Raw genomic sequence first — 27,613 nt, forward strand, 5'->3', positions numbered from 1 at the left:
CTCCATTGCAACTACTCAACTCTACTATTGTAGCATGAAAGCAGCCATAGACGATTGGTAAATGAACAAGCACTGCTGTATCCCCATAAAACTTTATTTCTGGACACTGAAATCTGAATTTTGTGTAATTTTTACGTGTTACAAAATGTCATTCTTCGCTTGATTTTCAATCATTTGAAAATGTAAAAAACGTTCTTAGCTCGTGGGCCCTACAAAAACAGGCAACAGGTTACAGTTTGCTGACCTCTGAACTAGAACCCTAGGTTGATGTTCCTTGGAAAAATATAACTGCTTCATCACCAGGACACCAGGAAGAAGGACTATAATGCATCTTGGCAAAGCCACAAACTGCTCTCTGGGCCTCCCTGACTGGTGGGCCTCATGATGGAGGCTTCATGGAAAAAGATGCCTGGGATGGATATCCCAGTAAAACTATTTGCTAAATGAGTTCTTTTCTGACAGGGCCATACCTGGCTATCCAGGACACCTGGCTGCACAGCACTCAGCAGAGCCAAGCAGGTCTGCAGATTCTTTTCTTGCCAGTTTTGTCAGAACCTTACACAGGGTGTCCTGCCTGGGGCAGGCACCACATCTCTTCGGTTTACTTTGTTCTGCACCTAATGCATTAGCACACGTGGATGGGTACTTCACAAATGTCTCTGAATACACAGAGGAACGTCCCTTCCCCTCCCCAGTCTATAAGCTGGCAACAGGGAGGTGACCACACTCAACTAAGGAAAAGATCCAATTCCACAGAGTAGAAATCATGTTCCTAAGGAAACATTACCATCTACATATATAATTTTTTTATAAAGTATATTCCTGATAATGAGGTCTTGTTTTCTGTCTATTAAATCAATAGCAATAACAACAAAAAGACAAAATCCATTACTGAAGAGGCAGGCTGTGGGGAAACTGGTGCAATCATATACTGCTGAGGAAATTGCAGACCAGTCTAATCCTTTCAGAATATAATTTGGCAGTAAGTCTCAAGAGCCATTTAAAAAAAAGTATGAACAATCTACTCCAGTAAATTCCTTCCCTGGGAATTTGTTCTTAGAAAAATAACTTTTAAAATGAATAAGAGGCTTTTGAACAAAAATATGGGTTCACTACCTTATGTATAATGTTAAAATTTGAAAATAACCAAATTCTAACAATGAAACAAGTAAATTATAATGCATTGATTGGAAGATAACATTGAAAAAAGCAGAATATGAAAGAGCATGTGTTTTGGATTAGGATTTTGTGAAAAACGTGCCTGAAATAAATAGAAGGCAACATAGAGAAATGAAGGCAATTGTGTTAAGGTGATGGAACAGTGGAAGGTCAGTTTCCTTTTTAAATTTCCTTTGGCATCATTTTAATAATTACGTGGTTTTAAAAATAAGAATAAAATGTCACCACCAGAAGCACAAAGTACGTGCCAATCCGCTCCCAGTTCTGCACTAGATGCTGTACAAATTAACCTAGACATAAGCCCTGCCTTCTGGGCACTGACAGTCAGACAGTAATGAAACATGCAGGCATGCATTCATCAACACACATATGAAAAAGAAACTGATGCTAAGGGAAAATAAAGCAGTTGGGAAAAGGAAAGAGGGGAAGAGAAGCCCTGAAGGCTGAGTGTTAGATGGAAGCTTCAAAGACAGGGCATCCAGAGTGCACACCCCCCATAGGAGGGCTGGACAGAGGTGTGCTCAGAGAACAGCCAGCCCTGCACCTGTTCCACCTAAGCACCACCCAGTCCTCTCCTTTGGCTCTGCCCTGTCCTTTATTCCTTCAGTCAGAGGAGATAAGATCCATGTGTTTTACTGTTTGGACCTGCTGGAGTAGAATGTCTCCATTTTACCCCAGTAGGGAGTAGAAGCATTGGATCACATGAAATTACAGGGTTATGTGTGAAATTCAGTGACACAGGATACCATATTACTCCTGTGAGGGCAGACTGGAAATATCTATCAAAATTACAAATGCATACTTCCTCCAATACAGCAATAGAGTATATCTATAGATATACTCCCCAGGGATACAAAATGATCTTTGTACAAGGTTGCCCACTGCAACATTGACTATGACAATTAAACAAAAACAATTTAAACGTCCATCTGCAGAGGGCCAGCTAAGTAAATGATAGCACACCTATGTAATGGGATATTAGGCAGCCAATAAAAAGCACAAAAGAATCTCCAAGATATATTATTAACTGAAAAAAGGCATAGTTTAGAGGAATGTGCATGTTAGGCTTCTCTGCTCACTCTTTTAAATATACACACAAGTTTTTGGTTTGTGTACGTATGGATTACATCTGGAAAGACACAAAAGAAACCGCTAACAATGGCTATTCTAGGGAGGGGAGAACTGGCTTTTCATTATGCACCCTTTTGTACATTTCTGATTTTTGTCACATGGTATGTGTTACTTATTCAAAATAAGATGAATTAAAAAAAAAGTAAAAGGAGTATGAATGACCTGGGAGGAAGGGCCATTTCCCTGACGAGTGCCCCCAGGTTCGGAGGAGCTCAGGGTCTGGCTTCAGCCCGCAGAACTGGTTCTCTGGAAGGCCTGGTCCCCCAAGATGCACCTGTACAGCACTCCTCACCTGAGCCGTTGTAGTCAGAGTCTCCATTCACACCTTCCAGGAAGGGCACTCGAGACAGGGCTGGCTTCCCTCGGCTGCGTTTGGGGGGTGTCAGACCACTGCATATAGAGCAGGGAGGGAGAGAGGAGCAAAATGAACAATTTCAATGAGTAACACATCCACTCCTGCTCTCCCATCTCTGCTAGGAGCAGAGCTGCAAAAACCCTTCAAGGAGAATGGTTTCTCACCTTCCCCTAAAAACTCATATTAACCCGTGATATACTTCTGACCAGAATGTTCCCACGAGGCTTAAGGAAACATTTCATCCATGTGGAAGGACTGAACTTGGAAAGAGAGGCCTGCTCCCCTGCCCAGGGACACTGGATTTCATCCAGAGGGAAGGTCACCCAGGCACTTGTCAATCCTTCCAGAGTCTAAGCAGCCTGGCCATGAGGAGGGCCTGTCTCACATCTGCCCAGAATTCTTAACTCTCTGGTTCACATTGCTTCTCTAGAAACCAATTTATTTTTGAGGTACAAAAATCTGCCTCTTTCCCAAATTTTCTATAATGGACATGCCTTACTTCCTTAATTAGAAAAGACTTTTTAAATTGGAAAAACAATCCGCTTCTCACTTCTACTTTATGTGTGTGACGTTTTTCTTAGACAGAGATGGATTTTTTTAAACTACCAAGCAGACCAGTTTTTTTAAAATATGGCTACTGCAAAGAGATAAAAAATATATAGTAGACAAAGACTAGAAGGTAATAGGCAAAAATGAGAACAGTAATACAAGAATAATGGTATAACTGGAACCCACCCAGGCATCAGTATTTTTAAGTTGCTCCCAAAGCAATTCTAATGTACAATCACAGTTAGAAGCTCTCGGCAAGAATGATGTGGCTATGGTTTTTCCCCATTCAAACTTTAAAAAATATTACTGCTGTATAATTATTTCAACAAAAAAAATTGCTTAAAAGACAAGTCAACAACCTGCAGTAGAGCAAAAATGCTTAAGAAGCCCCTAATGGGATACGAAGAGGCCAGGGTTAAGACTGGTTGGAGAGTAGGGTACTCTTGCGTTACTGAATCATAACTGACTTTTTTCTGTCTTATACAGAAAACCTGGCACAATGAGAACCTGATGAATCATAATCCTTCAGTTAGTAGTAGGTTGGGAGCTTTCTTCCTGCTAGTCAAAATTAGGACCTGTTGGGGAAAAAACAACACCCAGTTCACATTCAGAATTCAGTTCCCATGCACCCTACAAAAATCTGTCACTGGACTTACAGAATCTGAGTCCTTATAAAAATGTAAGGTACTGGTAGTTCTATTATGAAAGCCTCTCCAAGTTCACATCATGGATCTGGGGAGACATCTCCAAATACAACATAGGAGGGCACAACCAAGCAGTTAAGAGAGAAACTCTGGAGCCAGACTACCTGGGTTCAGAACCTCACTCTGTGCTACTCATTCATTCTGTGACCCTGAGCAAGTTAACCTCTCTGAGGCTTGTGTTCCCCATGTGTTGCTGTGAGGATTTAATGGATTAATACACAGCAAGCACTCAGTACAGAACACACCAAGTATTCAATAAATAGAAGTTATATAGTAAATATTATTATATAAACGGCAGTAAATTTTAAAGTCTCACTTGAATATTATAAACTACCAATGTTATACTATCAGATGATGAGCTCTGAGAAGGTTGAGCTCAATGAGACAGGATGCAACACCAAAACTAGGTCCATATGTTCCTGTTTCATAGAAAAACGCACAAGTGACTCGATCATGGCCTGCATTTCAGCCCTCTCTTTAAGTTACCCAGGTCTAAGCAGACAGCCCAATCCATAATTATTTTGCTTACTGGCTTAACATTTATCTCTCCCTTCTAGATGATAAGCTCCTTGAGAACAGACACCTTATCAGGGCTTAGAACAGTACCTGGCTCACGGTAAGTGCTTAATTAATAATTGAATGAGTGACCCAAAGAAGAGGGTGCAGCTCCAAACTGCTCAGAAAATCATTAGAAAAGATAAACCCAGGGACAGGATGGGAAGGGGATGGGATTAGTGACCAGAAATTCTTTCAAGGTTCTTTATTCTGCGATTATATGATTCTAGTCTAATTAATAAGATCTTCCTTTATGTACTTACCCCCACAATGTAGGAAAAAAGAAAAGAAAGAAAAAGAAAAAAATCCCTGTAGTTGAAGGCCTGAATCTCCTGTTGTAAACCGCAAAATTCTACTGAGAACCACTGAGCTAACGAGGAAACGCCTTCCAAGGGCATTGTTCCCACACTGAGCAGGGCCCCAGAGAAACTGGTGGCTTTGGCATGTTCCGCAGAAAGGCAAGCAGTCTGAACGGGCAGGCTAACCAGAGCCTGGCCTGGCTTGCTCCTTGCGGCTCACAGCTGGGAAGAGCACCCTTTGTGGAGGGAGGGGCCGAACATACCTTCTACCTTTAGTCAAGGACTAAGAGGGGACAGTTTGATAACCCCACTCCTACCCCACCCCAGTGAACTGGGTTTCCAGGCACCTTATCTTTGAAGGGAGTCAGGAACTCCAACCCGGGACCGGGCTAGAAGCATCCTGTATGATTTTGAAATCTCTGCCTCTTCTCTATGCCTGGTAACTGTGTTTTCCCATCCACTCCTCCTATATCTCTAGAGCTGTAACATGGAGGGAGACAGCTAGGACATTTCTGAGGCTTGGTGGGGAAGAATATCTCTAAGGAGCCACTGAAAGCTGGGCCCTGCTACAGCGCGGGAGCAGTCCAGGCCCAAGGGGGCATCTGGGGGCCTCCAAGAGCCCAGCACCAGTGTAGAGTGAGAACCCAATAGAACCTACACCCAGCCTGCCTTTGAAGCACTTCAAACACAGACACATAGTATTTTGGTGCTGCCCTGGGACCTCTCCTCCCCTGCTCTGAACCCAGAATCCATCCAGTAGCCATGTGGAGGGACCATGAGGTCAGCCTTCAGGACAAGTCATTCTTCTTCTGTGGCACTGAAGGTCTCCCATTTCCAAGGGTCCCACACTCCCTGGTGTCTTGCAGAGCATACAACACAGAGCAGAGAGATTCAATAAACTCTTAGTCGTGGAAGAAAGTTGAAGGTTCTGGCCTCGGAAATCCTCCCTTCAGGTGAAAGAATGGGAAAAGAAACCCATCCCTTCCCAGCTCAAAGATGGTAGAAGAGCTGGGGCCTTTGTCAGACTAAAAGGCAATTCCAAATTTCCTATCTGTCCATTTCTTATTCCTACACCACTGCTATGATGCCCTGAAAGGCAAAGGGTGAAACCATGTCTATAACTGGGTTATCTAAATGGGTCAGGGGGTGGGTGGGGATTGGCTCAAATGTTAACTTCACTGGGCAATACAGAGGGTGTCCCCACCCTCTGGAGCCAAATTCAGGTCTACAAACCCTATAAAGCATCAGCACTACTCCCCGCTAGTCAGATCAGGCCTGACAGTCAAGGGTCACAACGTTTCCTAGGAGCTACCAGAGTCACAGATGAGAGGCTTCAGGAAATAACAGGGGTGCGGGAAGAAAAAAACTGAGATAAGCAGGAGGAGGTTCAATCTGCAGCTGAAAGGAAAATAAATGGAGAGGTGGCAGAGCTGCAAACACGGCTTTGGGACAAGTGTTCTTACCTGCAAGCTTCAAATGCCAGTCCACCACTGAGACCCAAACTACATTCTGAGTCAGACCCGCTTTCAGTGTGTTTTCCAAAGCCGTTGGTCACACCTGCCAAGAACACACAAAGTGAGCCTGAGTGTAGAAACCCCCTTCCCCGACACATGCTGCAGTGTGAGGCAGCCACCTTGGGAGGGCTCAGCAGGGAGGGATGGAGAGGATGGCTGGTCCCTCCTCTTGGGAAATGGGTCTTGGGTGGTGGAGAGAACCTGATAAAGGTTTGGGGGAAATGTTGGCTAGGGCAGTGAACAGACACTGCATTTACCGCCCCATCCTTCTGGGTTTACTTGAAGGAAAATAGCCTATAGCTCATTCCAGTTACTGTCATTTGACTACAATGGGAAATACCAAGACTTCCTCACTCCGGCTTGTTCACAAGTCCCTGGATCTGCTTCTAATTTCAAGCCTCAATTATCAGGGAGTCTCCTCTGCCTCTTGGGAAGCCCACCCACCTTGCCTCTTCAGATAAACACTCACACACCCTATCCATCACACAGCTGGCAATAGCTAGCTTCATTCTTTTGGGATGGTGTCAGGGGAGGCTGGAGCCGGATAAGGACTGTGTCAACCACACCCTGAGATATCTAGCAGAGCTAGTTAAAGTTGAGGATGGGGGGAACTTTTCAGCAGATCTAAGGCAGACCAGACCTTCCTGGGATGATGGGGAGTCAGATTCCCTGGGTTCTAGACTGGGCTCTGAAATATGGGTCCCTTTTCCTCTTTAAGCCTTGGCTTCTACTTTCGTGAAGTGAAGGTAATACCTTCTTACTTATGGAGGATGCTATTAAGTATGAATGAGAGAAGGTCTGTTTACAGCAGGGAGCCCTTCAGAGGCAAATGAAGACTGTCTGGTCATCCCAGGGACAAGACTCTCACCTGCCATCAAAGCTTCAACTCTCCTCTCTATCTACCCAATTCCCAACCACCATCCAGAATCCCACAAGTCTGACAGCTGAGCCAAGAGCTCTAAGTCACATATACCTTAGCCAGAAAACTGTGAGGCAAGTCACACCTGTAAGAGCAGGTGTCTGAGCCAACATATCTGGACCCTAACCTGGCTCTGCCTCTAACATCATGACCTCAATTTAAATCACCAAAGCCTACTGTGCCTCATCTATAAAGGATCAACACCTGCTTTTAAGAGAACCCACTAAAGTTGTGCAAAAATATTCCTGGGTACCAGGTAGCTGGGATGGTGGAGGAGAAACAGATTCTAGCCCCCAAGCGGTGGGCCCCCTCAGGTTGGATGAGCCTGATGTCTAGACCTATTTCCCAACAGCAGGATTTTTCATTTTTAGTGCTCAGTGCTGTTTGGCTGTGCCTGATATAACTGACAGGATGACAACAATAACTGCTACCAACTACTGCTATATACCAAGTGCTTTATATAGGCTACTTCCAATCCTTAGAGCCACACAAGGAAGGTGTCACTAGCCCCATATTAGAAATAAGGAATAGGCTCACAGAGGTTAATTCATACGCCCCAGGATACACAGCTAGTAAGAAGATGGGATTTGAATTCAAGTCTGCCTCAAGCTCTTGACTCTATATAAACACCCTACTGCCCTAATACAGGGAAGCTTGGACCAGACAGGAAAGGAAGGTACTGCTGGAAACAAAGTATTAGGTAGGAAGACAGAAAAGCAGAGAAAAGCATGTGCTGACCACACAGCCCAAAGCCACCATGTAACAGGACATGAGGAGCAAAAGCCAAGAGCAGGCCCCTCCCTGCCAAGTGAGCTGGCCTTCCATATCCCACCAAGACTAAACAACTGTCTGGTGATGGGGGCCCTGCATGTCCAGGTCCACCTTGCCCACAGCATTGGCTCCTGATGCCCCTCTTCGCTTTGGAGAGGGAAGCCCCTCTCCAAACTGTCCCTCACAGGGACTCTGACCTTGTTTCTACACACCTGGGCCTGAGCCCTTTGTTCCTTTCTAGTCTGTCCTCATCCCCTGGGCCAGCTTAGGCACTGTCTACTCATGAAGCCTTCCCAACTCCCCCAGTTCCTATTCCCTGAACCTCTAGCAGTGCTGTCACCTGACACATAACCACAGACTGTCCAGCACTGGGGTATCTCTACACCTCAGGACACCATCTAGTCTCCCCACTGGATGGTAATTTGGACCTGGGTCTGATTTACTGCTCCCCAGTGACCAGCTTGTGTTGGACATGCAGTAAGGACTCTTTAGTGACAAGCCCCTATTACTACCTCTGAGACCGCATCTCCTATGATCCCTTGGCTCACTCTGCTGTGGCCACATAGGTCCCCTCACTGTTCCTCAGACATGCAAGCATGTTTCCACCCCCATGGCCTGTGCACTTGCTAGTCCATCTTTTTGGAACATCTTTTCCCCAGATACCCAAAGAGCTCACACCCTCAGCTCCTTCAGATCTTTACTCAGAAAGCCTCCCCTGGCCACCCTCTTTAATATCACCTCAGCATCCCCTCTCCCCCACTTCCCTGCAGGACTTTTCTCCACAGCTTCTAATATGCGATACAATTTATTTATTTGCTTTTAGTCTACCTCCCCTACAAGAGAGGAGACTTGTCTGTTTTATTTATTGATTTTTCCTCCTACACTTTAGTGCCTACAATAATGCCTGATATAAATATCTGATGAATAAATGAACTAAAATGAAAGTAGGAACCATTTTATCATATATAGCTTTATATGCTGCTCAGGGCCAAAGAGAGCCCCAGACACAAGCTGGCCCTCTCAAAACACTTGCTCAAAGCCTATTTCCCCAGGCCACTACTCATGTACCAGGCCCAACTGTGCACTACGGAGCCCTCAGTGCTACTACTGGCATCCACAGGGGCCATCCACAGGGGAGGCAGCTGACTGGGGAAGGTGCCGGCTGGCAAGGCAAAGCAGGAAAGCAGATGAGAAGTAGCGAGAGAAGTCACAGGCGAGGTCACCTGTCTCTTCCCCCTGCTGGGGGGACCTCTCCCCTTCGCTCTCACTACAGCTCCTGCTCCTCGGCCGCTTCCGGGAGTGCTGTTCATCCTCGATGCTGGTGGGAGACGCAGGAGAGCCCACTGCGCCATGGTCCTCGCCGTTCTCCAGGGCCCTGTCTGGGCTCCTCTGTAGTTTAACCCCGTTCTTGGCCTTCTTGAAGAGGACTGATGTGCGACGGCCCACGCCACTGAGTGGGGCACCTGCGGGGGATGTATCGGGGGTCATGAGGGACACTCTATTAATGCCATTGTCACTGAGCAGGCGTTGCAAGGGCTCACTCCCTAGCTGCAGAGGTGATTTTTCCAAAAGCTCATCTTCTTCCACTTTTCTTGGCTTTGGGAATCGGCTTGGAGGTTTGCTATCACTGATGGGTTTCAGAGTGGGGGGATCCGGAGGGGATTCTTGCTCAGACAAGGAAGGCGCAGGCCCAGTAGGCTCCAGGGTTGGTGGGGGAGGCATTTTGGAGTCATCTGTTAGAGAAAAAGAGAACCTGCTTGAACATTTTAGAAAAAGTCTGCCCCTACAAGCCAGATAATGACACTGATAACTAAGAACCAAGAGCATAGGCTATTAGAAGGTTTGAGACGTGTCTCAGGTCTAAGGTGAAGAGAAGGTAGGACTAAGTTGTGTCTACACTAGTAGTTCTAAACCCTGGCTATGTATTAGTTACTCAGTTTCTTAAAAATTCCAATGCTGAGGTCCCACCCCAGACAAAATGAAACCAAATAGTTAACGATGGATTTTTTTTTTTTAAAGCTTACCAGGTGAGTTTGATGAAGTCAGGGTTATAAACCACTGCCCTACACCCAGAAAGCCCAAAGCCCCCTGCTTAATCAATAATTAAGTAAATCTCAGCCTCACAGATTAGGGGTCTACAACTCTCTTTAGACCCAGGTGTTTTCCCATCTGTCAATGTATTTTGTTTCATATCACAAGTGAAGCAAGAAGGACAAGCAGAAAGAAGCAGCTTACAGATATGAAAAAATGAAAGCAAGGAAGTTAAATCAGTGGTTCCTGAACTTGTCTATTCAACCTCCACCTTAAAAAATGACAGTTTCGGGGCTTCCCTGGTGGCGCAGTGGTTGAGAGTCCGCCTGTTGATGCAGGGGTTCGTGCCCTGGTCTGGGAAGATCCCACATGCCGCGGAGCGGCTGGGCCCGTGAGCCATGGCCGCTGAGCCTGCGCATCCAGAGCCTGTGCTCCGCAACAGGAGAGGCCACAGCAGTGAGAGGCCCGCGTACCACAAAAAAAAAAAAAGACACTCAAAACAGAGCTCAGATTTCCCTAATCTGAATTTCTGGGAGATGAAGCCTAGAAATTTTTTGAAACCTCTAGAAGCTGCTGCAGCCGGTCCACTGGGCATGACTCTGCACTGCCTTAGCCCAGGAGTGGGGATGGATACGAGTGGCATGCTGACTGCCACATGGGAAGCTGGGAAGGGTCACAATGGACACGAAGCCCTCTAATGATAAACCTGACCTCTCCGCCACATCCCCGCTCTCCCCCAACCTAAAATAAAATGGGCCATTCCCTGCAATTTGGCCCCTTTTCCCCTGGAGATAATTCCCAACCTTCTTGATTGTGTGGATGACAGGCCCTCCTGAGCTACAGGCTCAGATCCAAGGGCTGGTAACAGGGAGACAATTCTGTCCCCAAAGAAGCGGAGAGGATGGAAAGCAACTCAGGTAAGGCACCTGGATCTCTGAGAATCACTTCCCCCAGCTGTCTTTTGCAGTTCTGGGCTTTTCTGCTTGGGGTGGGCCTACTGTAGACTTGGCCAGCTGGGGTCAAAGCCATGAGCCCAGACCATCCTTAGGGTCTTTCTTTCTTTTCTGTTCCCCCACACCACAACCTAACCTGCTCTAAGAGCCTCTCTATATGATGGTATAAGTTGAACTAATATTTAACTGGTATGTGCAATATGGCCATACCAGGTGCAAAATATTGAAATACTTCTTTACAAGTTAGTAAACAGCTACTGGGCCCCAGCATCTGAAACTCCCTGAACCCACTCACAATCCAACAACTAAATATCTGCATCAGAGGCCCTCAGGAGCCCCCTCCAATATAAAAGCCAACATCTACTCTGACGGATGAATTTTGGTCTCTACGTATTGTTAAATATTTTGAGTATCATCCCTGGGTATGCATGAAAGTGTGACCCCTCCCAGGGCTTTTACTTGCCCATGAGGGTCACACCTAGAGCTGGGGAAGGATGTTCCCACTACGGGATTTCAGCTTAACCCACCCTTACCCTGGCCCGCAGCCCCCGGCCTGCCCGTGACTGTCTCTCACCTCTGTCCCCATCGTCTTCTGGCTCCTCCTGCGGGGCCTGCTCCAGCACAGCCACATCCCCCCGGGGCCCTGCTGGCAGCTCCCCATTGGACACAGTCTTGTTTAGCGATGCCAGCTGCGGTGGTGGCGGCTGCGCCAGCTTCTGCCGAAGGGCATTGATCTCCCGGCGTAGCAGGCGGACACGGCGGGTCCGGGCCCCACTGGACCGCATGGCACTCACCAGGTCCAGTTTTTCCAGCAGCTCCTTCAGCTGCACCTCTGGGGACAAGTGGGCCCGGTTCTCTGGGATGAGGATGTTGTCCACTGCCAGGGAGAAGGGAGGACAGAAGAAGGGGCTGAAGGACCTGACCAGCCCAGGGCAAAGGGAAGGGCAGGGGCCAATTCCTTCGGATGCAAAATATTCTCCTGGAGTGCCTGGGCCAGTGGCTTCCAGCAGCGTCACTGTGGGGCCTTGGCCCTGGCAACACTGCTCCCAGGAGAGCAGCCACAGGGACAAGGTCAGAATCTGGGAAACACCTGCAGGAAGCAGTTCACAGTCACGAGTATGGGCTCTGTGGAGCAGGCACGAGGCAGCTTGGCAATCCCCCGGCCTGAGTGACTGTTTGGCTGCTGCCACCGAGAAGCAGAGAGCAGGGGCAGGCAGAGTAGGGAATTACAGAGGCAATTCCATTTTTCTGATGCTCTACCTGCACTCTTCTGAATGAGCCAGACATACATCAGCACTGCGCTCCTGCTGCCCATGCTCCAACGCCACACAGAGGGAGTCCAGGAAAGAAAGACCCTTGGTGAATCTTTAGCTTTCAGACAGACAGCTAGTACCTTATTCCCCTTATCCTACTATTCAAGAAGTGCTCAGGGAATTAACTTTAACCCTCGGAACTATTCCAGCCACAAGCACATGTACCCCAGCCTGTGCCTATCCCCAGCTTTGCTCCTGGAGTCCACCCTATAGCCCCAAGGCCCATCCTGATCCCTGGCTCTCTGGGCTCTATCCCTGCGCCTCCTCCTGGCCCCTCTCCTCCCTGCCCGTCCAGGCTTCTCACCGTCTTCCCAGGAGAAGCGGTAAAAGTCCTCCAATTTGGGTGACTCGGGCAGGTGGGTGCCCCTCTCGGGGTCATAGCCGATGTTCTCTGCCTGCCGCCGGGCGTGCCGCAGGATGGCCCCTCCCAGGTCCCGCAGGCGGACAGCTGCTCGGTGGAAAATTGTGTCTTTAGCATTATACTTCATGCAGTTGGTAACTATAAGGTTAAAGTCCTCCTCAAACTCCTCCAAGGTGCCGTACAGGTGGGACTCCAGCTTCCGCCTCATAGTAGAAAAATCCATTGGCTTGGATATGAATTCCAGGTAATCTGGAACCTAAACATATAAAACCTGTACAATTACAACAACCATTTACTAGCCAAACAGGCGCACCCTTCAGCGGCACTCTTGCCACCCCATTTTCTGGCTTGGCCATGCCAGGCTCACTCACAGCCCCAGGGCTCTGGCCCACCTTGGCCTGCTGAGCCTTCACCGTGGGCAAGTCTACTAGCCTTGCCAGACACCCCCAGGTTTTGTACACCCTGTGGCCCAACCCCTTCCTAGCCTACTCAGACCCTATTTCCATTTCAGGCAGGGCTCACTGCTCAGGAAGTAGCGGGGGAACTTGCCTCACTCAGGTTGACAGGCTCGGCAAAGATGTGTGCGGGATCCTTCTCCTGCAGCAAGTCCAGTGTTGTCCTCAGCAGAACGTTGAACGGCATAAGCTCCAGCTCCATGGCGGCCTGCTGGACCTTGACCTGTGGGGGAGGTGGAGAGAAATCAGGACACCCCCCAAAGAGGCACCGAACTTTTGCTTGATAACTTGACTTTCACCAGTTGTGTAAGACAAATTTTCACAAGATATTAAGCTGACCACTATTTGAGGAGTTACCACTGAACTTTTAGCCTAGAAATAATCATACCAACAGCTGCCACTTTGTGAACATTTCCTATGCATTCAGGCTATATCAAAACTTACAGTAATAATAGTTAATACCTTTATAGTCCTTACTAAGTGTCAAGTAATGTTCAAAATAGGTACAAATGAGGTATTTTACAAAGAGGAAACTGAGGCACGGAAGGACTAAGTAAGTGACTGGCCCAAGGTCACACAGCTAATAAGGGACAGATTGGGATTCACAGTGTGTGCTTTTGACTACTATGCCACACTGCCTTTCTACTTATATTACCTCAGTTAATCATCACAATAACCTCGAAGGAGAAACTGTAATTATCTCCATTTTACAAATATGGAATCTGAGGTTTGAAAAGAGTATGATGAGTTACTAATCCAAGGTCACCTGGCTAGGAAAGAACAGAGACGGACTTATACCTAGGTATGACTTAGTCCAAGAGGCACACTGATAATATAAAATGTCCCTTGGGCCAGGATTCCCACCTAATTGGCCCTTGGACCACCTAGGTCGGCCTAGGGTGACCAAGGCCTCGAGGCTCACCCCCTTGGGTGGCAAGTAGCCTGACATATTTGCAGCAGTGTGCTATACAAATGTTATTTTCCATGTGTGCCCTAATGTAAAAAGGTTGGGAAGCCGTGTATTAGACTACAAGTTCCTGCCTCTTGGCTACATCAAAACAAATGCCTGCCTTCATCCCCTGCCTGCTTCCTTTTCCCTTACATTTCTCTGGACCAGAAATGGGAAGAGAAGCTCAGCTGTGGGGCCAGGCCTGGGACGGCACAGACAGTTTGAATCCATAGACAAGGTCCTGAGATGTCCTCCATGCCCACCTGTGCTAAGTATGGCAAGAGCTGCCCAGTCTCAGTGGTGGAAACTCGGGCTACAGGACCGTGAGAGAAGGGCTTGTGCTGGGGCTGAACAGTGAAGCAGAGTTCGGAGAAACAGAGAAAGAACATCTTTAACCCAGGCCTCTGAAGCATGAGAGTAACAGCTGCTATTCCTGGACCAGAGAGAACAGTTTTGGCATTCAATTAATAGTTTTTGCTCACTGTCATGTGCAGAGTGCTGCCGTAGACACTTCAGGGAGGCAAAGAGTATCAATAATGATGATGATGATAGCAGCTGACACTTCTATAGCCTTACTATGTGCCAGGCACTGTTCTAAGCTCTTTATATACACTAAGTTATCTAATCCTCACAACCTTATGAGATGGGTTCTATTATTACCCCCATTTTATAGTCAAGGAAACTCGAGGTATAAGGAGATTAAGCAACTTAATGTCATACAAGTAGTAAGTGGCAGAGCCAGGATATAAATGCAGGCTGTCTGAATAAAGATGCAGATGTAGAGAATGGACTTGAGGATGGGGAAGGGGGAAGGGTAAGCTGGGACGAAGTGAGAGAGTGGCATGTACTTCTATACACTACCAAATGGAAAATAGATAGCTAGTGGGAAGCAGCCGCATAGCACAGGGAGATCAGCTCGGTGCTTTTGACCACCTGGAGGGGTGGGATAGGGAGGGTGGGAAGGAGAAGCAAGAGGGAGGGGATATGGGGATATAGGTATATATATAGCTGATTCACTTCATTGTACAGCAGAAACTAACACAACATTGTAAGGCAATTATACTCCAATAAAGATGTTAAAAAAAAAAAACAAAACACGCAAGCTGCCTGATGCCACAGCTCATATTCCTAATTCCTAGGCTACACTACCTACCTCAACATTCTCCATGCTCAGAGGCTTAGAATCTCTTTGAACAGAGGTTGGAAAATTTAAATGATTCAAGACTATAAGTGTTTAAAGGCCAAGTGAGAAACCCCAGAAGCTCCCAGGTCAAAGGTGATACCCATAAGAATGGCTTGAGAAGCTCTCCAAAACAGAAGGCCAGGCTCCGCCCACCCCCCACCCCCCATATCCTGAATGAGAAACTCCAGGGATGGGCCCAGGCATAGGATATTAAGCTTATGCCTGAGGCCACCAGGAGCTAAACTCCCTAAGTTCGAAGCCATCAGCAGCACCACACCCAACGCAGAGTAGGCAGGTCTTGGAGCCCACAGTGCTGGGCAGGAAGGTAAGAAAGCTGACACCAGGCAGGGGCTCCTGGGTCTCCTGAAGCCATACTGACAGTAGGAGAAAAAGATCTTGAACAAGAGCCCTGGGGGCTCCTCCTCACCTGCTCCCGCTTGAGCTTTTCTCTTTTCCGAATCAGCTCAATCAGCAGCCGTGCCCGCTCCAAGTCGTGCCGGAGCTTCTGCCAGTATTTCAGCTCTTCCTTCACTGCATTTGTCTTCTCGTCCTGCTCCCGCTGCAGGAGGGAAGGGAAAGGATAGAGGAACTGTGGGCCTCCTTCCTGCCCAAAGTCCTCTCCCTGCTCAAGCCTCTGGGGCCTCAGCAGGTAAGAGCCCCATCCCCTTCCTGGACCCATGGTCCCGGAGAGCCCTTCCACCCCCTCTACAACCCTTCCTCCAGTGCTTCCCCAGCCTTGTAACAATGTTTCTTCACTATAGCACAATAACCATTGCTGGGGTGAGAGCTGGGACTGCTTCTCCCTACCCCCAGGGACACCAGAGAGCAGCTGTGCATCCTCAGGGCTGGAAAGAATTTCAGAAGGAAACTAATAGACACCTCAGGGTGGAAAGAATTTCACCCTAGAGCTTCGACTTGGCTAGAAAACAAAGCGAAGTTTTTACTACGAGCTTGTGCTTACTGACTTGAACATACTTTAAAACACCACCACCACCACCAAAAACGTGATTCCTGCCCTAAAAGTGGTTACAGTGTAGTTGAGGGAAGAAAGAGGCCCAGGGTTTGATACGCAAGGGCACAGCAGCATAAAGACAACAAAAACTGATTGGATAAACTGAATATAAAATGCTAAGAGAACATAAAATAGAGAAGATCTCAGTGGACTGGGGTTAGGTCAGGGATTCCTGGGGCGAGCAATCTTACTAGGGTTTCACATGTAATGATGCATGTGGATGAAGAAAGCAGTAAGAAAGGCCTCTTTTGGAACCGAAGGGACCACAAAGCAGAAGTATGAAGGCAGAATTAGTGATTCTTTGCTTGTTGAGAAAAACGGGCTGGCCAGAGCAGAGAAACTGGAGAACCACAAAAGCCAAGGAAGACCCAGGATCCAGCTGGCAAGAAGCTTCAAATGGCAGGCAAAAAAGCCTGGACGTGGCCTGCCTGGCGAGGGGGAATTTATTCCGGAAAAGGAAATGACAGGATGGAAAATGGTTAAGTGTGTAAGACAGTACCAGCTGTAAAGCAAAGAAAGAATTAGAGGCTGGAGACCACCTAGAAAGCTACTACTGAAATTAAAGGGGCATGGATGAGCAGGGTAGCTGTGGAATGGAGATAAAGGGCCATATACTGATAAATCCCCCAAAACAGATCAGGGGATGATTAACTGCAGCTCCTTATGGAGGAAAGAGCCAAAAGTAACTCCAAGGTGGGCAACATCTGAGGTCAGGAGGAAGAAGCTTCCATAACAGTAATGGGGAAATACATTTACGGAGATGAAGGAAGATAATGAATTCAGTTTCCAATATCTGAGTTCAGGAAATAACATCTACAAGGACATCTATAGTTCGTCTGCCCCAGAGGGACTGAGGGCAGAAAAAAGGGAGGGGACAAGACAAGAAACCTGGAGCTACTGCTACACAGTTATTGACAACTATGAGTGTGGACAAGCTCTCCAAGCCAACAGGGAGGCAACAGAGCCCCTGGGAGTGTTACCATTAAGGGGTAAGAATTAGGATCAGCACAGGGTACAGTTAGTGGGGTAGAGGGGATGGGAAATGGTGTCACAGAGAAGCTGTAAGACAAAGTGATCGTGGTGTCAAATGCAGTCCAACAGTCTATAAGGTGAGAATCTGAGGAAAGACTTGCTGGGCTGGAAGGGGTCTCTGATGTTCTAGAAGAAGCTACAGGAGAGCAAGCAGACCATTTCAAGGAGAGACTGGATATACACTTCCCCTTCAGGACTTCAGTTACAAAAGGCAAAAGTAAAATCAGACAGAACAGAGGGCACCAGAGTCATGGGAAGGCTTGCCTTGTCTCTGGAGTAATGGTGTGGGAATATTTCAAGGCAGAAGTAATGGAACAAGTGAAGAGGCAGAGAGAACTAAATATGTTTTTTAAAAGTCTCTCAGGAGGCCTCCACCATTTCGGAAAACACTAAACATGCAGCAACTCCAGTTGCTAATGCCTAAAAGATCACCCCAACTGGGCAGGCTGTGCGCTACAACCTAGATGGTTAGTGTATTTTTTATGGAACATTTTTAGGCAGATGGCAGTATAGTGTCTTAAGGAAAGTATGCCTTCCTAACTTATACAACATGGTCACCTGACCCTCACTCAGCCCACTTCTTCCTTTCTACCATATCTAAAGGGTTTTCCCCACGTAGAGGGAAAGCTGGGCTTGCTTTCCACTCTCCCCTAGAATTTGCTCCAAGCCAAGCCTCTCTCATCTAGAAGGGCTGCTGTCTGGTCTGAAGACCTCTACAGTCCTGGAGGTCACTCCTCGGATGGACCACCTAGAGAGGTGATGGCTATAGGCAAAGGCCCCGCAGAGGGCTCAGGGAGAGTTGCCCCAACCATCTCTCCTTCGTCACTCTCCACCTCCCTCCACTGCCCTCAAATAACTACTTCACCTACCTGCTCAGCATTCCTTTGGGACTGCAGGTGGGAGTGCAGGCGCCGTATGAGGGGGACACCATTCCGTGCCTGCCGCTTCAACAGCCAGTAGTTGTGAAGCCGCTGCATGAACTGGTTTTTCCTCTGAAAGGAGAGACCACTACAGATCTTGTTCAACCTTGAGTAGAGGCAGAGGGAAGTGAAAGACAGGGTCAGTGGGCAGCCCAGATTATAGCCTCCTATTCAGACCCCCTGGTTCATTTCTGAACCTTATAGAGGAAGACAGAATAAAGTAGCCAAAGCCTCACCTCAGAGAAAGCCTTGAAAAGGACAGCAAAGTTAAGCAGCTCAGATTCAGCATGGGATATTTCACTTGATTTTCCACCTCCTGCCTTGCAGTCCTGATTCTCCAAAAGAACCCTCCCCCAGGAACCCTGACCCTATAGTCCTGGACTCCTGAGACACAGGTCTGTGCCCCAACACCCCCACTCTTCTCTTGATAAAGGCAGCAAAAGAGAACAGGAACTTGCATAAGCTGTGGGCAAAGCGGTCACTGTTTCCTGCCCCCTGTAGTTAAGGGTCCCACCAGACCAGGGAGTAGTCCACAGCCAAGCTGGAAGGAAAATTAGTAGGAATATAGCAGGCTACTGCCTTCTGAACCCAAATACAACCCTTTGGAGTTGTCTGACCTCTGGTTTTTCATTAAAAATCTCAGTAGCCTAAAAATGTCTAATTTTGAACCAAATGAAAAAAAAATGGATCTAAAGATGTAAGAGGATGGAGAATCTGAAAAGTCAGCTGGCTAGACAAAGAAAGATAAGTACTGTATGATAACGTTTATATGTGGAATCTAAAAAAGACAACAGGGGAATTCCCTGGCGGTCCAGTGGTTAGGACTCGGTGCTTTCACTGCAAGGGCCCAGGTTCAACCCCTGGTCAGGGAACTAAGATCCCACAAGCCGTGTGGCGTGGCCAAAAAAATACAACAAGCTAGTGAATAAAACATAAAAGAAGCAGACTCATAGATATAGAGAACAAACGAGTGGTTACCAGTGTGTGGCAGGGGGGTGGGAGGCAATACAGGGCTGGGGGAGTGGGAGGTACAAACTATTGGGTGTAAGATAGGCTCAAGGATGTATTGTACAACACAGGGAATATAGTCAGTATTTTGTAATAACTGCAAATAGAAAGTAAGCTTTAAAAATTGTATGAAAATTAAAAAAAATTTTTAAAATTTAGCTGGCTAAACTGCGCCAAAAGAGAAGTCTGGAGGTCAGCGTTCAAGCCAAAAACACGTGGCGGGGGAGGAGTGGGAAGGGAATTAATGAGCTCCCACAGTCTCTACCATAATGCCCAAATTTCAACGTGGGTCACATTATTCCCATGTTACAAAAGATGGAAAGGCAGCTTAGGAACATTGTCAAAGTCACTAATGCAGCTAAAAAGATGGTGAAGCTGGGCAGGATTTGAACTCATGATCTCTCTGCTACAACATCTGTGTTCCGAAATTGGTTAAGCAAGGCCTCAGTGCTCCTGTGGCGTTTCCTCTGCTTCTTCTCTTCCTCTTACTCCACTGAAAGGAAGACAATTGTGGCTAAACAAGAAGGTGGAATCTAAGAAGGATGTTCATGTTGGGCTAGATATTGCTCACCCAGGCCTTGTGCCTTTCCATGGTCAGACATTCCTGCCCCAAAGCCAAGCTTACAAAATCAAGACCTAGGCCTTTCCCCAAAGGACAGATCCCCCACCAACACCCATGCCAAGCACACCTGCCCAGATGCAGGCAGCCCCCTCCCTCTACAACCTCTTGGCCATGGAGGGTCCCAACGGCATTTGTGCAGGTGGGGAAAAGAATAATAATAAAATAGCAGTAGCAGCAGCAGCCATCATTTATTGAGCACTTACTATTTGCCAGGCACTGTGCTTTACTTGTATTATCTCATCTATTTCTCCCAACAACCCTGTGAGGTAGTTTCACTTACAAATAAATAAACTAAGGCTGAAAGAAGTTAAGTGACTTGCCAAAGATCACACAGGTAGTTAGTGACAGAAGCAAGATTCAAACACAGGTCTGTCTGGTTCTTAGCCAGCATGCTGTGCTGGCCCCTGCAAGAGACCACCTACAAGAGCAGACCTGACAACCAAAAAGTCTAGCCCCAGGGCATAACCACCCTACAGATGGAGACTAAGCATGGACCTCACCTAAGGGAGGAGGGGAGCCTAGAACAGCTCTGTGACTAGAAGGCCCATTTCCAGTTGACTGAATCTAACTCCAGCCATGGCTCACAAGAGCCTCTCCCTCTGGATCTTGTCAGCTCTTGTGTCTTCCTTCCAGACCAACAAGTCTGGTTGCCTATTTCCCTCATACAACTCACTCCCCACTGCCCTCCAGTACTCCTTTCTCCCTATCCCTTACACCAAGAGAGACAGACAGCAGGAACAGAACCTAGAGGCATCACAAGCCCCAGCTTGTCCAGGGTCTGTCGCTTTACCCCGGTTCCTTCCAGCCCTTAGAACAGGACTTGGCATATAGTAAGTGCTCAATAAACATCTCATTGAATGAATAATGGAGTGAACAACTTTACCTCCCGTGGCCGCAGTTTCTTCATCTGGGGGTGTGGGAGAAGGTGCAAGGACTATGTTAGATGAATAATCTCCAAGATTCCTTCCTGCTCTAACACTGTAGTCTTTTTAGTGAACATCACCAATGAGATGGGCCTCCGCTGGAAAATCTTCCCTGTCTCTTGCTTGTCTGCCAAGCTCCCATCCCTCCAACAGTGCCAGCTATCTCTCTGATGGTTTAAAACATGCACAATGGTTTCTCTACAGACTCGGTGGGGGCCAAGGCGGCTTAGTTACACAGCAGAGCTGAGTGATCTTCTTTCCGCTAAATCTAAAAGCTTCTCAGGAGACATAACATATCTTCCCCACATGACCACCCCCTTACACAAAGTCCGCATCATTCCCAGGACAGAGCTTTCTGGACAGCAGGTACCTATACTGACCCCTTGAAACAGTGGTTCTCAACTGGAAGTAGTTCTAGCCCCATAAGGTTACTAGAAATATAAGTAGGGAGCATCTGAGGTTGTCACAAAGACCAGGCAATGAGGGAGGGGATGCAAATGGCACTGACAAAGACCAGGGATGCTAAACATCGAGAAATGTACGGGACAGCCTTAATAATGAATTACCTCCTGTCCAAAATGCCACTTGTGCCCTGTTGAAAAATATTACCTTAGACATCCTGTCACCTGGGTTTCTAAGCAACTTAAGTGTCTGTCTCACCTTGAATCAAAGGAAATACATTGCTTTGAAGGGCACAATCAAAACCACAAACCAGTCCAGGTGAGCCCAGGGTCTAAAGGAGAAGTCTAAATTTGAGAGCACAGAAGAGAAGAGGTATTCACCAACCTTGGGGAAGGAAGCCTGGCTCAGAAGCCTGGCTCAGGGCCAACACCAGCCCGAGAAGAAATCATGAGTCCCTAGGGAGCCCTCCTGGGCAGGCTCACCTGTAAGAGGGTATCTGTGGGACAGTGACCATGGGGACAGTGGAGGGTGTGTCTCGGCCCACTTCCTCTGGCTCCTTCTTGATCCTTTGCTTCAAAGTCATCTTGTTCTTCTTGGACACTCCCTTGAGGGGGCCACCTACCCCACCTTGGCCTTCATCTTCCTCCTCCTCTTCTACCTCTTCCTTCTCTTCTTCCTCCCCACAGCCTTCCTTCAGCCCTTCTTCGTCCCCAGCCTCACTGAGACTTCCTGGGGAGTCGCCCTTCCTCCTAGCAGTGGCGGCACCTGGCGGCGAGTGGGCTTCACAGTAGGCGGTCTTGCGCACTGTGAAGATGGTGCCATTGAGGCTGGTCTCACGCATAGGCTCAATCTTCATGAAGAGCCCAGCCCGCTGTGCACACGTCACATGGAAGGCCGTGTAGCAGTTCACCTTATGGCACTGGATGGCTGCACCCAGCCCCTTCTGCTTGCAGATATAGCAGGTTAGTTTCCAGCGGGCAGGTGGGATGTTGTCGATGCCCTCAATAGGCTCCAGGAACACGGTGTTAGCAAAGCAGACTTCAGGGATCCAGATGGCACACACCACGTGGGCCCAGTGCCCATCACTGGTCTGTTTGAAGGCGCCACCCTTGTTGGGGCAGAGGACGCAATCCACAGGCCGGGAGGGAGACTGTAGACAGCAGCGGCATAGCCACTGGCCCTCGGGGATGTAAGGGACGCCATAGCACTCCTGGTGTACAGCCAGGTTGCAGATGTCACAGAAGAGAATGACGTTGCTGTTGTGGCATTCGTCATCCAGGCATACACAGCAGAAAGCATCTTCATCAATGAGTGACTGTTGGGCCCCACTGCTTCGACTCTCCAAGTATGACTCCTTCTCAAGCCGATCCACCAGCAGCTCAAAGGTATCTGCCGACACCAAACTGTGCCCATCGACTCGCCGCTTCTCATTTACCATGTCCAGCCAGGCAAGGTCCTCCTCATCCATGTCGTATTCTACTTCTGCATCCAGGTCTTCAGGTGGCTTCTCAATGTAGCGGTAGTAGGCAGCAGGCAGCGGGGGTGCTTCTGGTTGACTGCCTGAGTCCACCATGCGGAAGCTGGGTTGTGGGAGGTGGAAGGAAGTGCCGGATGCATGCTTGGAGCAGGACTCCTTCTTCTTGCCCTTGGATGAGGGTTTTTTGGACTTGACAGGGAACTGAGGCTGCTCACTGTTTTCCTTGTTACTATTGCATTCGGTGATATCCTGGGCAGTCAACTCATCCTCTGTGATGATCTTGAGCGGGTCATAGATGCTAATACGATGCAGACGTCCATCAATGTCCACCTCGACGATCCGTTGGGCCTGGGCATATGTCAGGGTCTCCCGAGTGGGTGAGCACTTCAGACTATAGGGGGATGGGGAGCGCCGGCCCTCGGCATTCTGCCGTGACTTCCGGCGAGGCTTCCTCATGGCACCCGGGAACCAACGAGACAGGCCTAAAGAGGAGGCCAGGAGACTGTGAGCCAGACGTTCAGGCATGCATGCATTCATTTACCCTTCCATCTGATCAAGTGGCCACTGAGCAAACTGGCTATTCCCTCTGTCTGAACATCCTGCCCCTCAGGTATCCACATGGCTTGCTCTTTCACCTCCTCCAAGTCTTTCCATAAACAGTGTTTCTCAGTGAGACCTATGACCATTCTATCCAAAATTGCAAATCCCTTTCCCCCACCAGCAATCTTTCATCCTGCTTTATATTTCACTATAACACTCACCAATTTTTACTGTGCTATGTAATTTATATATTTATCATGTATATTTGTTTCCTTCCTCTAGAATGTAAGGCCCATGAAGGGAGGGATTTTTGCCTGTCTTGTTCACTGCTGTATCTCCAGCACCTGGAATGGTGCCTGACTCCTAAGTAAGCATTCTATAAGTGTTAGCTGAATGAAATGAGAAATCAAACACTCATGATCCCTGCCCTCAAGGAGCGCTGTCTGATTGAAGGGACAGAAAAGTAAACACAACAGATCACTACAGATCAATGCAACATGGGGAGAGAGCTAATGTTCTAATGGGGTATTTAAGGCTGTGGGACAGCTAACTATGGAAAAGGGGGTGGTGGTTAAGGCTTAGGAAAGGAGTAAACAAGAACAGCATCCACTTACAAGCTCTACACATGACCTGCGGCCCCATGGGGGATCAAAAATCCACAGGTCTAGAGCCCTCTCCCAACCCATCTTACCATGATCCATGATCAGAAACACTATCCCCGACCATGCCCAGGGGTGAAGGGGTAAGGCACGTGAAATGTCTATCGCATGTGGTCTAAGGACTTCAAACTACAATGTGCAGGGTATTCTCTGCAAAAGGCAGCATTCGGGATGCATTGGCTAGTACATCTCTAAGCAGAAACCCTGGAAGCTCTGGGTGTGGCCCCAAGTGGCCTATTTGGTACCCTCACTGGACCTAAGGCCAAGGTAACTGGGGCAATATCTGGAGTAAACTCTCAATGCATCTGTTACTTCAAAAGCCCCTCTCTCCCAAAATACATCCAGTCCACCCTTGTGCAACAAAGAGAAAGCTCTAAATTTTTCCCATTGTTCACTGGGATGGAGGGAATTATGACAAGCTCACAAGGAGCTGTGGTCACAGTTACTGAGGCCATCAATACTAAGAAAGACCTCTGGGGATATGGTGCCCTGAGGTGCGGGCAGAGGCTTGGAAGGGTATGAACAGGGAGACGATTTCAAGGAGAAAAACAGAATTTGTCACCTTGCTTGCAGGATCTACCATCTTTATAAAGTGGAGATGGTGATGATAATGTAGCACACTTTCACAAACTACAAAGCCCTTTTACTTTTAATATTTTTCACAACTACCTTGGAAGGGAGAATAGATATCCTCATCTCCATTTTACAGATGAAGACACAGAAGCTCAGAAAGGTGTCACTCCCCCTAAAGCTGGTAAGTGACAGAGTTACAATTCAAACCCAGATCTTCTGATCTGCTCAAGCCATCTCACTAGGACATAAGAACACCACAGAGATGCCACGGTCTGGTACAAAAAGAGGCTCTGAGGCAATCCAGGTACTAATCTTGGCCCTGTGTGACCCAGAGAAAGTCACTGAAACGTTCTGTGCCCGCACACTCCATCAGTAAAATGAAATTAATAAAATTTATTTCTTAAGGGTTGCTATTTGGTAGTAAGGTATTCTTAACATCCTTATTTTAAAAGCCTTCCAATCCCAAAGTCTGACTGAAAGAAACAAACAAAAAACAACTTGGCTGAGGCACAGTGCCAGGCAGGCACAAACCCTATTTGGCTCCAAAGGAAAGAGAATCATTTGCAGAAATTCTGTCCAGGTTCCAGAGACCCTTGGCCACTACATGCCTGACAAATGCCAACTCCCTGGGGGCGGCCCGGGCCAACAGACCTGCTTTATTATCCCCACCCTGTCAAGGGCATGCAGACCCTTGCAGAGGTGTGAAAATCTATCTCAATAGTAACTTGAAATGCTTCAGAAAGGGGATGTAGCTCCTCCTTTGTCAAAGCCACGATATATTCCTCCTCCCTACCCACTACCTCCTAGAGTATCTCTCAATCAAGCAGCAAGTATCTACAGAGGCCTCTGTTGTCCTACCCAAGCCTCTAGACACTGGGGGGCCAACTCCAGAGGGGGAAGGGCTGCTGCTGAGGAAAAACGAAATGAGTTTCGCCCTCAAGGAGCTTACAGTCTAGTTTTTTGGCGGGAGTTTCTCATCCCACACAGCCCTTCCCACATACACAGCTCCAAATAACTCCAACACCCCCAGAGGTCTACCCGGCATCCCCTGAGCCCCCACTCGCCCACCCCACCCAGGTCCGCGAAGAATAAGGAGTTTCTGCAATTAAACTGTTTCCCCTGCACCCCACACGAGATACTCATGAGACAAATAAGGACCCCAGCCAAGACTCCCGCCCCTTTAAAGGGGCACCTCTTCCAGAAGAATCCTGACCCTTCGGAGAGGAAAGGAGGGAAATAACATCTCCTCACCAGAGGGGAGGGAGCGAGCGTGCCTGAGACAGACGCGAAGTCCGACCCTCAGACAGAGAAAGCTAGCGCCTGCGAACAAGCGGGTCACAGAGGCAAGCGCCCATTGGCCGCCTCACCTGCCCGTCTGGAGGAACCGGGGGCCAAGGGACGCTCAGGGGGTGGAACTCTCCTCTGACCTGACCAATTGGAGAGCGTGGCGGGGGCGGGGCTCGGCGGCTCGGCTTCCAGGGCCAGGGGGGAAACAAGATGGCGGCTGCGGGAGGGGGTCCTCGCTTTTCAGCTCCCCCCCTCACCCGCCTTTTCCTTCTCCGCTGCCACCCTGGCTCCAGGAAAGAGCTTTCGCGCCGCCCCCGCCCCGCTCGGGAAGCCCCTCGCTTCCCTCCCCCATCCCGTGCAGTCCCTGGTCCCCGTAGGCCCCGCTGCTCCCGCCCCCGTTCCGTCCGGCCCCGCTGCCGCCCCCATTACCTCAGCAGCCGGCCCGTCCCCACCGTTCGGGGCTCCTGGGCGCGGGCGGGCCGGCCGCCTAGCAGGTCGGCGCGGCCCGGGGAGCGGAGCGTGGCCTCCTCCCGCGCTGACCTCCGTGGCCACCGCCGTGCCCCCTCCCGGCCCGCGCTGGGGCCCCGGCCCGGCCGCCGCCGCTCCCGGGGGAGGAGGGGGAATGGAACCGCCGCCGCCGCCGCCGCTGCCGCCACGGAGCCCGGCCGAGGGGAGGGAGGGATCAGCCCCCAGGCAGGATCCGCCCCTCCGGCCTCCCCCCCTCCCCCCGCCACCTCCACCCCTTCCCTCGCTCCCTCTCTGGCTCCGCGGGCTCTCCCGCTGAACAGGAGCGAGAGCGCGAAAGAGAGGGGAAACAAGAAAAAAATCCCCCCGCCCGTGCCCGGCGCGGCGGCGGCCGGGGCGGCGCGGAGAGGAGCGCGGAGCCGCTGCCGCCACAGGGCACCGTCCCCTGCTCGGCCTCACGGTGGCGGTGCGGACACGGCAGGGGCGCGGAGCAAAGGCGGGATCTGCGCTCGCCGCGGCCCCGGCTCACGCCGACCTGCCTCGCCACGGGGAGAGTCCGACTAGAGAGCTGGGGGGCGTTATGGTCCAGCTGGGAAAGACGGGGTCCATAACTCCTTAGAGTGGTTATTTAATCCCCTCCCCCAGCTCTGCGGGGGAGGTGGCTAAGGTTTGGAGCAACAACCCCCCTCCCTGAGCTAGAAGGTCCCTCCAAAGGCTAAGTCAAGAGCAGTCATTGAAGACAAAACCGTTCTGTAGTTTCGTGGGGTGCAGGTGCCTGCAGTACTCCCAGAAAGTCGCCCCCTTCCCCCCGTGCTCCAGTCCGGAGGACAAAGGTCTATCGATGTCCATACTCTTCCCCAGTGAGGACAGCCGGGGAAGACCTGCCTCTGTTGTGTAAAGGTGAGCCTCATTCCCCACGAGACATCTTTCTTAAGAAACAGACTTGACTTTTCGTTGTGTGCCATCCTCTCCCTTCTGTGTTTAAAAAGAGTAAACATAAAAGAGTAAACATAAAAGTTTGACGGTCTACTTAAGGACGTCTGGTAACTCGCTTGTCACCATAGACATGGGAAACACTGTCTCCTTAAACCTTATTTGGCTAGGAGTTGGTTAATTTAATGCAAAAGCCGCTTTATAATAGATGTTTGACAAATGGCAACTTCAGACTTTCAGATATAATCAGCCTGGCTTTTGCTTTGGTAAATAAATTTAAGAAGAGAAAAGGGCTCCTTTGTCACCCCTCTTTTGCCTATAAATTGGAAAGCTTACCTCATATGACTGAAGTCTTAAGCACCAGTATTTAACGATGTTTATAAAGGATGTATGGATAGACTGCCTTTAAATGTGAACATGAATGACATGTTTTGAAAGCGTTTCCTCTCCCCGCGCTGGTGGTGTAGCTTGGTAAGACTCACAATTTCTTGCTTGGTTCTGATCATTAATGACAGAGATTGTAGAGTCAGAGGATGAAG

At 48.8% G+C, this 27,613-nt stretch overlaps 1 protein-coding gene and 1 long non-coding RNA gene across 2 annotated transcripts in view; one reads left to right on the forward strand and one right to left on the reverse strand.

Annotated features, from left to right (window-relative positions):
- Positions 1 to 26,281, reverse strand: part of BRPF3 (bromodomain and PHD finger containing 3) — a 34,476-nt gene extending 8,195 nt beyond the window's left edge. The window contains exons 1-10 of the mRNA XM_060021919.1: positions 26,106 to 26,281; positions 21,623 to 23,099; positions 18,135 to 18,291; positions 15,649 to 15,780; positions 13,184 to 13,312; positions 12,578 to 12,890; positions 11,535 to 11,837; positions 9,200 to 9,709; positions 6,236 to 6,329; positions 2,603 to 2,700 (exon numbers count right to left, since the gene is read on the reverse strand). Of these exons, the coding sequence (XP_059877902.1) occupies positions 2,603 to 2,700; positions 6,236 to 6,329; positions 9,200 to 9,709; positions 11,535 to 11,837; positions 12,578 to 12,890; positions 13,184 to 13,312; positions 15,649 to 15,780; positions 18,135 to 18,291; positions 21,623 to 23,073 (3,187 nt within the window). The 5' untranslated portion in view covers positions 23,074 to 23,099; positions 26,106 to 26,281. The remainder of the gene's footprint in view (positions 1 to 2,602; positions 2,701 to 6,235; positions 6,330 to 9,199; positions 9,710 to 11,534; positions 11,838 to 12,577; positions 12,891 to 13,183; positions 13,313 to 15,648; positions 15,781 to 18,134; positions 18,292 to 21,622; positions 23,100 to 26,105) is intronic.
- Positions 26,282 to 26,575: 294 nt separating this feature from the next.
- The window catches only part of LOC132431558 (uncharacterized), a 36,842-nt gene continuing 35,804 nt past the window's right edge, over positions 26,576 to 27,613 (forward strand). The window contains exon 1 of the long non-coding RNA XR_009520772.1: positions 26,576 to 27,041. This is a non-coding gene — a long non-coding RNA (uncharacterized lncRNA). The remainder of the gene's footprint in view (positions 27,042 to 27,613) is intronic.

The sequence above is a fragment of the Delphinus delphis genome, chromosome 10 (assembly GCF_949987515.2).
Source record: "Delphinus delphis chromosome 10, mDelDel1.2, whole genome shotgun sequence".
Classification (NCBI taxonomy): domain Eukaryota; kingdom Metazoa; phylum Chordata; class Mammalia; order Artiodactyla; family Delphinidae; genus Delphinus; species Delphinus delphis.